This window comes from Semicossyphus pulcher, unplaced genomic scaffold, assembly GCF_022749685.1.
Source record: "Semicossyphus pulcher isolate SPU_LCO1_2020_fin unplaced genomic scaffold, fSemPul1.0.p SCAF_18, whole genome shotgun sequence".
Lineage (NCBI taxonomy): Eukaryota > Metazoa > Chordata > Actinopteri > Labriformes > Labridae > Semicossyphus > Semicossyphus pulcher.
In genome coordinates, this window is record NW_027211691.1 from 19,184,364 (window position 1) to 19,199,093 (window position 14,730).

The 14,730-nt window shown below is 43.1% G+C and overlaps 2 protein-coding genes across 2 annotated transcripts; both read left to right on the top strand.

Annotated features, from left to right (window-relative positions):
• Window positions 1-6,566: 6,566 nt before the first annotated feature.
• Window positions 6,567-9,591, top strand: LOC138595940 (uncharacterized). The gene is made up of 4 exons (XM_069667469.1): window positions 6,567-6,903; window positions 7,539-7,649; window positions 7,733-7,834; window positions 9,038-9,591. Exons 1-4 carry the CDS (start codon window positions 6,712-6,714, stop codon window positions 9,119-9,121), a joined length of 489 nt encoding a protein of 162 aa, XP_069523570.1. The 5' UTR covers window positions 6,567-6,711; the 3' UTR covers window positions 9,122-9,591.
• A 3,907-nt stretch (window positions 9,592-13,498) lies between these two features.
• On the top strand, window positions 13,499-14,271 carry LOC138596043 (B-type lectin plumieribetin-like). Its single transcript, XM_069667619.1, has 3 exons — window positions 13,499-13,582; window positions 13,757-13,850; window positions 13,952-14,271. The coding sequence occupies exons 2-3, from the start codon at window positions 13,761-13,763 to the stop codon at window positions 14,210-14,212; spliced, it is 351 nt and encodes a 116-aa protein (XP_069523720.1). The 5' UTR covers window positions 13,499-13,582; window positions 13,757-13,760; the 3' UTR covers window positions 14,213-14,271.
• The last annotated feature ends 459 nt before the right edge of the window (window positions 14,272-14,730 follow it).

Here is a 14,730-nt window from a genome sequence, read left to right on the forward strand (position 1 = left end):
AATGCATTGTATTGTAACTAATGATTAGAAAAGCAGATCACAACAGTCAGAATGAAAGGAAATTGTATTTAAAAACAGTAAATGTAATGCTTTAATACACATAAGTAATGTAACGCCTCATCCTTACTTTAAAGACAGTTTAAATAGAAATTATTTACCTTAATATTATGATTTTTAGATTAAAATGTGCCTAATTCTACCTGCCTTTCTCACGGTGAGCCATACAAACATCCTGAAGCCTTGTTCTGTGTGTTTTGTTACAGTGTGATGTGACTTTCCCTCTCCTCGACCACGACTATGGTCGGAGGAGGAGGATCCCTGCACGCTGTGCTGAGAGAAAGCCTCAAGCCCATAGCCAGTGTCCCTGCTGTAGGAACCAGGTAACACATTTGATTTTCATATTTTGGCGGAAGAAATGTGTCTTTGAGTTCAATTTGACATAAATTATCATCATCACAATTAGCTTAAACTTTTGTAACCACATTTAGTACACAGCTTTGATTACTTAGAGGTGTCACAAATGAAATATATCATAGCTCATTAGCAGCTACATAAATTGTTATATATTTTATATGCACTATCCAGAATCCACACTTATTTGATGCATACAATTTGGTAGATTTATTAAAAGGGGCATGGCTTAACTAAAATGTAAACTGCTGCCTCGTCTACATTTCTTCTTGGTTGGTTTAACATACAATGACACTTGTTTACCTGAAGCAATAATCATGTTACATCGTCACATTTAGCCTGCAGAATGTGGCTGACTGCCAGGCTCTACCTCCACCTGCGAAGATTGTGTCAGTAACCAGGAAGCGTCCGACGTCATGCTCATGTATATGTTTGTGTCAATAATCAGTAATCAATCACTGTCTAAACCAATCAATCATGTTTTTTCCTCTCATGAACCATCATGATTTTAATTCTGTCTCTTCTGCTTCTCACAGCTACAAGAACGGCCGTCATCGTCCCTACAGCCTCGATGTGGGACAACCAAGCCTCACCTGCAGAATCTGGCTGAGTGCTGCAGCCCATGCCTCCAACTAAACTCAAGCCAAACACCACTGGCAGCAACCTCTGACTAAAGCCTCTGCCAACAACCTGAAGCTACTTCCTCCACCTGCAACCTATGAAGGAAGCCATCAGCCTCTACCTGCACAATAAGAAAGGCCGCTGCCTCCCATGCTTTAAACTCATGCCTCTGCCCGCAAGCAAGGTTGCTAACTCCACCTGCAACCTGTGCTAACAACCTGCAGCCAAAGCATCCGACTACAGCCTCTGCCAGAAACCATGAGGCTCCTCCACCTGCACAATGAAAAAGACAGTTGCCTCCCATACAAGAACGGTCGTCATCATCCCTGCAGCCTCGATCTGGGACGAGCCATCGCCGCCTCTAAGTGAAGCTGCTACCAACAATCTGCAGCCGCCTCCACCTGCAGAATGTGGCTGACTGCTGCAGCACATGCCTTCAAATCCAACCTCTGCCAGCAATCTGCAGCCGCCTCTACCTGCGGATTGTTGCTGACAGCTACAGTCCGTGCCTCTGCCTCCAGCCTCTGACAAAAACCTGCAGCCGCTGCCTCCACCTGCAGCCACTACCAGAAGCCACCAGCCTCTGCGTGCACAATGAAGAAGACAGCTGCCTCTGAAAATCGATCATGTTTTTTCACCTCATGAACCATCATGATTTTAATTCTGTCTCTTCTGCTCCTCACAGCTACAAGAACGGCCGTTATCGCCCCTACAGCCTCGATGTGGGACAACCAGGCCTCTGCTAGCAACCTGTAGCCGCCTCCACCTGCAGAAAGAGTGCTGCAACCCATGCCTTCCTCTCCGTCAGCCCAAGCCTCTGCCAGCAACCAGCAGTGGAAACCATAAGGATCCTCCACCTACGCAAGGACAACTGCCTCACACATCCAACTCAAGCCATGTGAATGAGGAACTCCTAAGAGCAAGTCATTTTGAAAGTCATTTAGCTTGTTGGCAAACATTTTGAATAAAAGGCTGATACTTTTTGGTGAAGGAATAACAGTTGTATATCTTTATGTGTCTAAGATAAGTGAGGTCAACGTTTCAAAGGAAAAAAAAAAATTCAAATGGTTACAAATTTCTTGTGTTACTTAAAATGTTTTGTTTGTAATTGTGAAACAGAGGACAACTAAACCTCTGTTGAAATACTGTAAATGTAGACATACACAGAAATGTATTTCAGGTTTAAAACTCAATACTGCACCCACTCATCTTTGGAGTTTCCTCAGCTAATGTGTGCGTTTAAACTCTCCACATCTATAAACTCATGCTCCTCAGCCAAACCTGCAAACCAGCAGAATTTTAGTTTTAATTCTAAGATCTCAAAGTTCAGAGGAGTTTCAGAGAAAGCAAAGAAAAAGAGAAAGTTTAAAACATCAAAAAGAAAGAAAAAATGGTGCTGTGGTTCGGTAACAGGAAGATCAGAATCAGAATTGGGTTTGTTAGTTTCCACATGCAAGGAATTTCTCTTGGTGTTTTGGACAATGAGACAGAATAAGAATAAAAATAAGTAAAAGCTATTAAACAGTAGTACTCCTACTGTCAGGGAACTTTAATAGAATTAGATCAAAAATAGACAATAAGAATAAAAAACTGCTACAAAACTCTTTTGTGCATGTGCAGAACGGATCAGGCAGCCGGGACGGATGGGGTACTGACACGTCTGATTTTATGAAATATATTAAGATGAGATAAAACTTTATTAACTTCTTCATATCTTTCTAATATCATAGTTTGCTCTGAGCATGTAAAATAGCTGAGGGCAGACTGATTGGTGATTGGAAAAGATACCCTGAGTATGTTTAGCTCGCTGTAGTATAGGTGCCAGGCGTCGCATCTATAGTGGCAACCATACTTCATCTCTCTCTTCAGCTTTCCTTTCAGTAATGGGGATCGAACCACTGACCTTCCGATTGGACGATGACCCACTCTACCTCTGAGCCACAGCCGCCCCAAATGTACTGCAAATGCAAAAAGCAAAACACGATAAAGAAATGCGCTGCAGAGACAAACAACACAAAAGAACACAGAGAACAGAAATGTGCAGCGAACACAGAAACACGCCCAGACTAAACTTCTCATATATTTAAATGTGTTTTCTAAGTTGCATTGCGTAAAAAGACACAGCGTGCTAAAACACTTATGTTGAAGTCAGTCAAGGCAAGACGTGAGTGTAGTCCCTGAGGGAAAGAGGGCTGGATGTTCCCTCCTGTTCAGTAAACCCCACGGAGTGGGTGGGCCGTTGAACTATCCACTCGTCCTCACAGAGGGAGAAAGATGGCTGCTCTCTGGCTGCTGCTGTTCAGTGTTGGAGCCTTGTTCTTTTCCTCTGATGCACAAGAGGCTTACAACAGACTTCCTGACACCTACAAGAAAGGAGTGGACCTGGCCCTGGAGAAGCTGCAGTCTCATGCTGGAATCCAACACCATTTTGGCTTCTTCAAAAGTCTGCGGAAGTCGGCCATCGAGGTACGTCTGCTTCTCAGAATCAGTGTTTATCTCACTCACTGATTTTATCAAAGAAAGCTGTTCAAAGCTAATCCTCTTCTCACTCTTCAGCCTGGTTATGACGTGATGTACATCTACCACCACTTCTACCTGAAAGCCACCATGTGTCCGAAAGGAACAGTCGACTCCACAGGGTGTCAGTTCAGAAACGACAGAGTAAGTCTGAATTTCCTTCCCGACCTCAGAAATGTGGAATATGTGTGTGACTGCCTGCTCTGACTCGCCTGTGTGCTGTTTTGTTTGTGCGTTCATGCAGCCGCTGATAGACTGCGCAGTCTGTTACAAAACATACGCAGGGCAAATTGAACCGGAGCCCAAACCGTACGTCCACTGTGTGCACAAAACGGCTCTCACAGAGGTAAGATCCCTTTGTCAATGACAAAATTATGAAGGAATATACCTTCATAAGATTGTTCCATTCATGTTCACTTTTTCCCTGAACGGCAGGTGATGAAGGAGACCAGGCTGCAGCACTGCAACACTCTTGGTTACAGCAGCGGAGCCCCAACTCTTCTGACATCAATAGGAGAAGCATGAACACTTGACTCATTCAGGTGTGGATGTGAAACCTTTCTGGGTTTTGTTTTTCTTTTAAGGAAAAAACAGATTACTATGATGTCACGTAGTTAACTTCCTTTACTTCTGTTATGTTTCTTGACTCACATTAGCAGCAATAAATGATAAACAAGGTAAACTGACAACTGTTTAAGTTATCAAAAAGTAGTGCCAAAATTTCGGGTGAGATTTTTTGGGTCAAATCCTCTGAAATGTGATGTTTACTTCCATTCAAATATGTAAGCTTGTTGACTTTGATCTGCAAAATTATCAATAAAGTTTAATTTGTACAAATGTAATAGTTTCAGTTTTTTCAATATGTACATTATTGATATGAATGGACTACTGTGACCTGATACTGAGTCAGTTATTGTTGACAAAACCCTTAAATAGTCCCTCATCAATACTTTAGAAACATCTCTGTGGCCCTCGGCCCTGCGCCAGTTCATTCCCACTAGTGTGGTAATAAAGGTTAATACTGTATGAAGTATTTACCTGAAGAGAGCAGGACACTGTAGTGTTTAGAAAACATTACATACACAGTGAATAGTTCATTTGTTGGGGACTATTTTCAGCAGTGGATTAAAAAGCCTGAAACCAGAAGAAAGCATAAGTTCAGATCGTTTTTAAAGGGCCAATTCGCAAATTTTCAACCTCAGTCCTATCATGCCGGTATATTCTCGTCGTATTTCGGATTCTGTACCGCTCTGAGCCGTTGCCTGCAGCGAAATGTTTCACTCCAGCGTCTCTCGCTGGGCCGTTCCTTTCAGAGGGAGGGGCGCAATGCATGCTGGGTGTTGTATGAATGTAGAATGGGCGAAACCACGAGCTGTTTGTACGACTTTCTCCACAGCTATGGCGCCTATTTCAATTATTATTGCCTCTATCGATTACAGGGAACACCAGCTTTGACTGACAGTGGCTTTTTTCCAGGGGCGAACTGCTCCTTTAAGATATATATTTTCACACTTTTCTCCCTTTTGTCACTTTTCTGTGTGCAAACACTGGATTTTTAACTAAAACTGCTTAAATTGAGAAACAAATGAGAAGGAAAAATCTGCTTTTAGTTTTAATCTTCATATTTCCCGTCTTCAGGAAGACCACTGCCTAGTAAGTAAACAGTGCCTCATTTTAAGGGGTCACATGATAAAATGGAGGGAAACACTGGCCAGTAAAAACATACTTTAAGTCTGCTACTTTTATCAGACAGCTATAACTATAAGTTAATTTATGACATCATAAACATTAACATCATAAACATTAAAGAAAAGTGTAAAAGTAGTGCTTCTTAACCGTTTGGTCATGTGACCCTGTGCAAAAGAAGCATCTCTCTGGGGCCTCTTTTCACATGAGCAGTTAATTGGAAACAAAGAGTGATTTCCCATAAAGCCTGTGGAGCGGTTGGTCTGAAGGGGTTTCTTGTCTGTGGCAACACTCGCAGAAAAAAATCACAAGCGGCGCCCAGTTAGTGACGCGTTCTCAGTCTGACTGACTGGATGACTACAGATACAACTTCAACAATAAGTGAAAATCCAAAGAAAAAGAAACAAATTGAACGCTCAGATGAAGACAAACAGTCTAAAAAGGAAAGCGACCGTCAGCCAGGAAAATCAAGAGTTACAACCGGAGCCAACCACGGACGCCACACATGCAGCACTGTCTGGATATCTGGGAAGTGTGCCCCCGCAATTACCGTTTATCGCTATAGGTGCCGCCGTATTTGTACTACTTTCATCAATTTAACTGAAATGCTAACTGAAATAAAAATAAAAAGAGGCGTTACAAAAAAAGATAACTTTATTGTGTGTTTACAAAACTAAATTTAAATAAAACTATAGAGAAAATGTCGAGTATGTGCCCACATCTACAATCACTGCCCTGTTGTTGTAGTTGTTGTTGTGTCCAGTTTATTGACACAGGCAGACTGACTGACTGACTGACACTTGACCTTTATAGTTTGTCTTTTGGTTTTGAGTACACATTTTAGAGTTTGATGTTCTGAGTTTTTCTGGCCCTTTTGAGTCCCGCCCCTGACAAGTCTCCCGTATAACAGGAAAAACTTTGAAAAGCATTTTCAAGAGATAAAAACTAAACCAAACAAACCAGCATTTGAAACGAATTAAAACTGAGCCGAAATTGGAAAGAAAAAGTCAAAACGAAACGGTTTCATTAACTAGGAAAACCCACTTCCCCGTTACTGCGACAAAAAGAGAGCTGGTGAAGCAAAACTGAAAGAGTTCATTCACCACTGCTGACCTTTATTTGTCCTGGTGCCAAAGGCTTTTCGTGACATGTCGGGCTTTTTGTAGTTCATCTAAGTAATAACATTTAAGCATATGAGTGTTAATCCTTTTCTGGCAGATTCATCTGTGGAAACTCCCCGCTGAGATTTGTTTTGTCAAGACAAGCTTCAACCTGCAACCCCCCCACCCCCCACCCCACCCCCGGGGTTGTTACGGGAACTCTGACACAGAAAGTGAACAGTCAGAGCAGCAGACCTCTTGACTGTCACTTGTTGCTCATATAACCGTTACAGGACTTGTTTTGCGTGTGAGTATTGATCCCGGGAGGGTGCTCTCTCTACGCAGAACTCCTCTTCCTCACACACTCACAGTGAAGATGGCTGCTCGGTTGCTGTTGCTGGTTTGTGCTGGAGCTGTGCTGTACCCTGCCGAGGCCCAGGGTCCGAACAATGAGCTGCCTGATAACTACAGGATTGGAGTCGATTTGGCCTTAGAGCAGCTCGACTCTCATGTGGGGGTGCAACACCATTTTCGCTTCCTGAGAAGTCTGGACAAGTCTGAAATCGAGGTAAAGCTGGCATGTGTTCATGTTTGTATAAGCAGCTATTTTATCAGCCCTGGGCATGAAGAGTTAAGGTGGGCCTCTGTTTAAGAGGGTTTAAATACCAGGCTTACTTCTTTTATAATGTCATTGTATATTTAGAATCGCTTCAGTGGGCTTTAAAGTCGCAGCAGAATTTCAGTAAATGTTCCCCTGAGAGTCCTCAGCGCAACCTCAAAATATATTACAAAACTAATCAGCCTGAATTTTAAATCTGTATCTTAACATGTAAAACAATGACTGGGGTTCTGCTGCAGATTCGTCCTGCTTTTTCCTGCATCTGTATGTAGGGTTTGGTTCTCTGCCTTCAGGGAGTTCTGGCTCATGCTTACTTTCACATCTGCTTTTAGTCAAAAGCACTCTGAATAAACATGTTTTCAGCTGGGGTTTGGTGTAGTCAAAGAAAACACTGGTAAGGTGCGTCTCTGCTGGAATGTTTGGCACAATGTGCGCATTGAAGTAAAGGTCATTCCGCCGAACACAAAAATTATCAGCGTTGGTTGGCAGCGTTTCATCTTTTATATATCAGTGTGTACTCAAAAGTTCTGCTTCAACGTGAAACTGAATCCACATGTGAAAATGATCCTCTGCTGTCTTTTCAGGCTGGATTCGGTGTGAAATACCTCTACCATCACTTCTACCTGAAACCCACCACTTGTCCCAAAGGAACATCTGACTCAAGCCCTCGGAGATGCCCCTTCAGGAATAACAGAGTGAGTAAAGGAGAAGCGGTCGTATGACGTATACATACAGTGTTCATGACATTAACAGCATCTTCTTTTTACTCACTCCTCAGCCGCTCATGGACTGCGCGGTTTGCTACAAAACAGCAGCAGACCAGATAGAGTCCAGTCCCAAGCCGTATGTTCACTGCATCCAGAAACCAAGACTCACAGAGGTATTTATATTTATGTACTCTTTGTTTAAAGTCTGTTCATAGTTGACTTTAAGCTGTATACCCGAAAAGGATACAACTTCCAGATTTGTTTTCGAGCTCTTGTCCAGCACACCGTGTATGCTTTAGCCTCTCTGTGCCTTTGGAGGACGCTATCCGCTTCTCCAATGGGACCTGGAAAACCCTGCCAAACAACTTAAACACGTCATGTGGTGGAGGCCATGGAGCTCGCTAAACCTTCCTTAATCTAGGACGCCCATCTCCAATGTCATGTCTCATAGGCGAAACCACGAGCTGTTTGTACAACTTTCTCCTCAGCTATGGCCCCAATTTCAAATATTATTGCTTCTATTGATTACAGAGAACACCAGCTTTGACTGACAGTGGCTTTTTCCTGGGGAATTGCTCCTTTAAGGCTACATTAGCTGCTAGCCTACCAGCATACCAAACCTGGACCCAATGCTTGGTTCCTTTTTGATTTAAAAGTCTGAATTCCCGTGTTCCCACCAATGACTGTATATATACATTTTCTACATATACATTTACATATACATTTCTTTTTATTCAGTCTATGGTTCCCACTAAGAACTTTAAGCTGGAAAACCCCCTGAAGTCAGATTTCAAACCTGGAAAGTCAGAAGAATCTTACCCCAACAAAATCCAAGATGGCTGCTCCACGCATCAACGAGGCTGCAGAGGGAGCAGCATGTAGTCTGATAAATGTCCTCAAAAAGAAAAGTCACTAGATACAGTGTTGGTTGGGTCTGACCCGACAAGTATACAAATGAAAACAATCTTGGTGTGTGGTTTCAGAATGAAATACACTTACCACACTTTAGTGCCCTGCCTCTCATCTGTCTTGGAGGCTAGTAGCTTACGGCTACATTAGCTGCTACTAGCATAACAAACCTGAACCTAATGCTGCATTCAAGTTGAACTGGGAAGTTCGAATTTCAGAGTTCTCATTTGGACAGAGAATGCCCCCTGAAATCACAAAAAAGTTCAAAGACTCTCACCAAAGCAAACTTCAGTATCCAAGATGGCTGCTCCACGCATCGACAATAGTTAAAGCTGTAGAAATATGTTGTTTATTAGCACTCCTGTCTTATTTAAGCTCGTGATGCACCTTCCTGTTTGTGTGTGCTTAAAGTTAGAGATTGTGTGCTCTGTGTTGCAGTCTGTTGTAAACTTACTCTCTTGTTTCAGGAAATGATGATGACGAGGATGGAGCACTGCAAAAAAATGAATTACAACAGCGGAGCTCCGACGCTGCTGGCGTCTACTGGCTAAAACACAAATATAACAGCAAAAATAACATGCAGAATCTGAAGTTGACCTGTTGCATGCTTATTTCACTCTAGTGAAGCTTTGACACACCAATGTTTAATGTCTTAATGTCTGTTGTTTAATGTTTAATGTCATCCAGGCATCTCTTATAATATATACATTTCAAAAAGCTGGTGATTTAAGCTCATTGTAAGTTCAAATCTGTCGTGAAAAATTTGAAAAAGTCGAGGTAACACTGTAATAAAAAAAAGTATGATGTAACTTGGATTGATTTGTTTCACTGTGTGCGGACTTGTTAGACATTTCTATTCTTCATTGGCTGGCTCTCTCATCCTGAATATCCGCCCCCCTACAAAAACACACAACACGTCTGCATGGGCTGAGAGGTGAAAGTCCGTGCAACAAACAAAAATAAAATGACAAGACAAACAACAGGGGCTGCACAGTGGTCCAGTGGTAAGCGCTGTTGCCTCACAGCTAAACCGGTGCAAACCCTGGTTTGGGCAAAGTGGGCCTTTCTGTGTGGAGTTTGCATGTGCATGTGTGGGTTCCCTCCGGGGTCTCCGGCTCCCTCCCACAGTCCAAAGACATGCTTGTAAGGTTAATTGGTGACTCTAAATTGCCCATAGGTGTGGGTGTGAGTGCGAAAGGTTGTCTGTCTCTGTGTGTCGGCCCTGTGATTGACTGTCAACCAGTCCAGGGTGTAACCCCGCCCTTTGCCCAGTGACAGCTGGGATAGGCTCCAGCCCCCCGCGACCCTGAACAGGATAAGCGGTATAGATAATGGATGGATGGATGGACAAACGACAGACATACACAGAAGACATTATTAGGATTGCGGTCATTATTGTAGTAATATAATGTCTATAAATTCAATAAATGTAACTGATTATGTTATACTTCTAAACCACTGCGAGAGAGAAATAGTGCCTTTTTTTACTCCGTGATATTTGACAGTTGTAGTTACTTTTCAGAATAAAGTTTAACATAAATAAAAACATGGTTATAGTGAATAAAATACAGCACACATGTTTCAGATGTTTCTTACTTGCAGATCCATCAAGGAGACATTTCAGAGACATATACAACAGATGAGCTGAAAGGATATCCTGAGCAGGAAATGGGAGCCTGGGAATTACTTCCACTGTAAAGCCAGCTGTGTCCACATGTGGCTCCTCTTCTGCACAAGCAGCAACACAACCCACAGGGATTTTCATTACATCTTACATCTGGGTTACTGGAACAGTGAGGAATGTTGTGGATAAGATGTTTGTGACTTTAAAGTACCCCTCTGTAAAACAAACTTAAAGTTTGTCCTTATGTTGCGTGCCGTAGTTTGTGTTTTCTGAGTGTCTCTCACCAGTGTGCTCCCCTTGCTGCAGCAGGTGATTAGGCTCACCTGTGTCAACTTAAGCAATCAAGGAAAGAGTATAAAGGGCAGGAGAGAGGACGCAGCGAGGGCCAGTGGGCCTTTCGGCTATGTGTGTGTGTGTTTCAGACGTCATCGTGCTCGTGCTCACTCCTTGTTTTTTTCTCGCTTTTTGTTCAAATTTTGCTTTAGTTGTAAATAAATTCCTTTTAAATTTGCCTATACTTTGTTCATCCCTTTTTTTTCCTGGGTTCTAATTATTGTTACTCCCCCCATCCCCCAGCCCAGTGGTTCCCAGCCTCTCCTTGGAGCTCCCCCGTGCTTGTATCTAAGAAAGCCTATCCTATCAGCACAGGATGACTCCAAAGGTTAATGACGCTATGCTCCTAAGATGTTGGAGATGCTTCCTGAATGGTTGGCAGCAGATTTTGGCTCAGCTCGTCCCCGCAGAGACACACAGGGGTTCATTTTGTTTGTGTTGGTCTGAATCAAACATGTATAAACAGGGAAAAGCTGGCAGCCGAGGCACATTTTTGCTTGTTGTGTCCCTTGATCAGAGCCGAATCGAGGCTAGATTTGCACAGAGATACGCCAGGGTCAAAGCTGAGGTTAAAAATTGAGGCATAATGGGTTTTTTAACTGCTGCGATGTCAGGTGCAGGTATGACAAATTGCAAGCTTTAAATTGGCTTTTAATGAATTTGTCACATGTTGCATTTAATCAATTTGTCAATCAAAAGCAGATTAACTCACAAAAATGTTTGAGCTGGTTGATTGTTTGAAGTCCTTTCATCCAGAAAAGTAAACAAAATGCTGTTTTTCTTGATTTTTCTGCCACATTAAACTGAATATTTGTGGATGTTGCACCGCTCTTCAGGGATAAAAAGCAAGTTGTTCACTTTATGTTGGTCTTTTAGGTCATTGTCACAGACACTTCCAGGCCTCTGAAATTAAAAAAACATTTTACAGTTACCTCATCTTGTGAAGGGGTCATTGCATGGGTGAAAAAATCATAAAGTATAAAATGCAATCGTACTTCAAAGAAAACATTGTGAAAATGTGGTACTGGTATTTTTATATGATGAAATTGGCGCCATAGCTGTGGAAAGTTGTACAAACACCTCATGGTTTCGCCCATTCTACATTCCTACAACACCCAGCGTGCATTGCGTCCCTCCCTCTGAGAGGAACGGCCCAGCGAGAGACGCTGGAGTGAAATGCTACTGTTTTCGGTGCAGGCAACGGCTCAGAGCGGGACAGAATCAGAAATACGATGAGAACATATTGGTGGATCGTCTAAAAAATCTTCGGGTCTGCAGTCTACATTTTGAACGAGACATGACATCGGAGGCGGGCATCCTAGATTGAGGAAGTGTAGTTTTGCAAGCTCCCTAGTTTTCCAGGGCCCATTGGAGAAGCGGATAGCGTCCTCCAAAGGCACAGAGACAAATTGCATTTTTTTCCTACCATGATGGCATTAGCTCCACATAACAGCATGAGAGGACTGAGGTTGAAAATCGGCAAACTGTCCCTTTAACACTGAGGGGATTGGCACACAAATCTAGCAATTAGCTCCAGCCGCTGGCCCCCTAGTGGCGTACCATCGGCCACTTATCAATCTGAGCGCTCCTGAAGTCTTTAGCCCCTGCTATAAACGCTAGTTTTTTACATTTTGGTGGACCTATTTTTCTTACAATACAAAACAACACTTTTTTTCGGAAACTGCACAGTCAGTGTGGTTTCTTTGTCCAAGGCCAGAAAGCTAAGCTGCACTGAATGGCCTGCTGCTGTGTGCATCCTGTATAGGACCTTGGATGCGACACAGTACATCGTGTACCCTACACGATGTACAGACTGTGGGAAGTGAGGGGAGACAAAAAGAGCCTCTTTTTGTCCAGGAAAAAAAAAGGAATTGAAAGAAGGTCCCTGTTACATAATCACAGCTCCCTGAAAGCCTGTTGACTGATTGGATAAAACAGAAAGGTCAGGGTAATCAAATTGTAGAGCCTGGACGGGTTTAAGGTTTGCTTAACTTCGTAAAGCTTTCATACTTGTCACGCCACATTTTCTATCACATAACCTGCATTGTTAATGATGGATTTGTTCACCAGCTCGTACATGCCCATCACCTCTGTTGATGGGAACATGACTGCTGATTACTTGGTAAAACTCCTGAAGCACTCCTTGCTTGTGCACAATTGCGTCCTTATTAAGGTGTGACTCACGGATATGTGTCCCTCTTCACATGCATCCATGACAGCCCCTCTCTCCATCATGCCATCTTTCTTTTCAAAGCCACATTAAAACAACTACAAAGTGGGCCTACTATCACCTCAAGAATATATCCAGGATTAAAGGATCCATGCGTTTATCTTCAGTCGACTCGATTACTGTAACAGCGTCTTTACAGGTCTCCCTAAACAATCAGTCAGACGACTGCAGCTGATTCAGAACGCTGCTGCTGGAGTCCTCACTAAGACCGAAAAAGGAGATCACATCCCTTCAGTTCTGAGGTCTTTACACTGGCCCCCTGTCTGTCAGAGAATAGACTTCAAAATACTACTGCTGGCTGAAGCGCTAAATGGTCTCAGGTGGTCAGGGACAATCAAGCCTGAAGACCCACCTGTTCACAGCTGCTTTTATTTTAATTATGTATATCTGCGCTGAAGCTTTTACTCTTATTCTTTTAAGATTTCAGCTTCTGTTTTAGCTGTTTTTAATTTTATCTTCACTTTGCTTTTCAAAGTCTTGTTTCTTTGCTTTCTTTGTTCTGTGTGAAGCACTTTGAATTGTCTTGTTGCTGAAATGTGCTATATAATTAAACCTGCCTTGCCTTGCCTTTCACAGATCACAGCTGTGCCAAAAAAGCCCAAATCCATGACGACATGGTTCGATATTTCAGGGGGAGGGTTCAAGCAATTCAAGCCCCTCTAACAGGAACATTCAGTTCTCAATAAAGAGGCTCTCCCCTCTCTGCCTCCCCTTCTCTCTCCTCCCCCAGCCTCCAGAAGGTATAAAAAAAGGAGTGAAATCCACTTGTTGCCCTTCACTCCGTTTCCTCTGCTTCAGTCGGACTGACGCTGGACACCCGAGCCTGTAAGTACTCTTTTTTATTCTGATGGAGATTACTCTACAAGAGCAGCTCAATGCATGAAGATTGCAGTTTATTGATGATGTGCTGCTGAAATGAAGTTTTTGCATTATGGTTACTGTGAGAATAAATGGATGGGTGTGTATGTATATTCAACAGAGACTTTGTATTTGTTGCAGAATCATGAGCAGGAACTACTTGTCCAAAAATGACGAGCTCCGCAGAGGAGACTACCTGATGTCCAACAACAGGGAGTGGAAGGCCGTTTTCCAGGTGAGAATATTTATGACACTTGTCAGGATGTAGCTACACGCATTGTTTAAGTGGAAATGTACGTTTAGATAACAGAAAAATGTTTCTCCTTCTGCCTGCAGGACGACGGTAACTTTGTCGTCTATGGCTGGACGCCTGTGTGGTCTACAGACACTGCAGGAACTGACGCCGTCCGCCTGTGCATGCAGGGCGACTGTAACCTGGTCATGTACAACAAGTGTGATGAACCCAGGTGGCACACAAACTCCTCCAAATCCAGCTGCAACATGTGCCGTCTCCACCTCTCCGATGACGGAAAACTGCTGCTGAACAAGGAATGTGAAGAAGTTTGGAACTCCGCTAAGTCCAAAGGCATGAAGTGACGCGTTTGATTTTTTTGTATGTGAACATAAATATAATCAAATAAAAGCGTTTGTAATCATTTCTGTACAAATCTTTCCTCCTCTTTGTAGAGAGCTGCGATCAGGCTAACGTTTGTCTCTGCATCTCAGCTTGTTGTACGGCTGCAGAGTGAATGTAAATTGTGTTACAGTAAAAAAATGGGCCGACGCCTGCGAGCTCAGACGGACAACTCGAGCTGCACTGATTTAATAATTGATATGCGTCACTTCCACACCACCTGACCACACTTCCTCCCAATGTGGCGGCCTATTTAAGCTGCAACATTTCCGGTCTCTCCCTCTGCTCTGTCATCGCCACCGCTGCCATCGCTGCGCTCATACTTCCAGCCCCACCACCACCCCAACATCCACCTGCAGGCTTCGACTAGAGGGTTTAAAATATTCTCTCATCACTCCTCAAATTTCTGCATGTAAAATAAATCTGCGAGGAGTGATGAGGTCGGGGCCTAGACGCTGAACACAAGCTGTGTTCTGCTGCT

What these genes read in the sequence shown, in the direction of transcription:
- LOC138595940 (XM_069667469.1), top strand. Translation starts at nt 6,712, where the DNA reads ATGGCTGCTCGGTTGCTGTTGCTGGTTTGTGCTGGAGCTGTGCTGTAC. An exon ending in TGGACAAGTCTGAAATCGAG is followed by an intron (nt 6,904 to 7,538) that starts GTAAAGCTGGCA and finishes CTGTCTTTTCAG; the next exon opens with GCTGGATTCGGTGTGAAATA. An exon ending in GCCCCTTCAGGAATAACAGA is followed by an intron (nt 7,650 to 7,732) that starts GTGAGTAAAGGA and finishes CTCACTCCTCAG; the next exon opens with CCGCTCATGGACTGCGCGGT.
- LOC138596043 (XM_069667619.1), top strand. Translation starts at nt 13,761, where the DNA reads ATGAGCAGGAACTACTTGTCCAAAAATGACGAGCTCCGCAGAGGAGAC. An exon ending in AGTGGAAGGCCGTTTTCCAG is followed by an intron (nt 13,851 to 13,951) that starts GTGAGAATATTT and finishes TTCTGCCTGCAG; the next exon opens with GACGACGGTAACTTTGTCGT.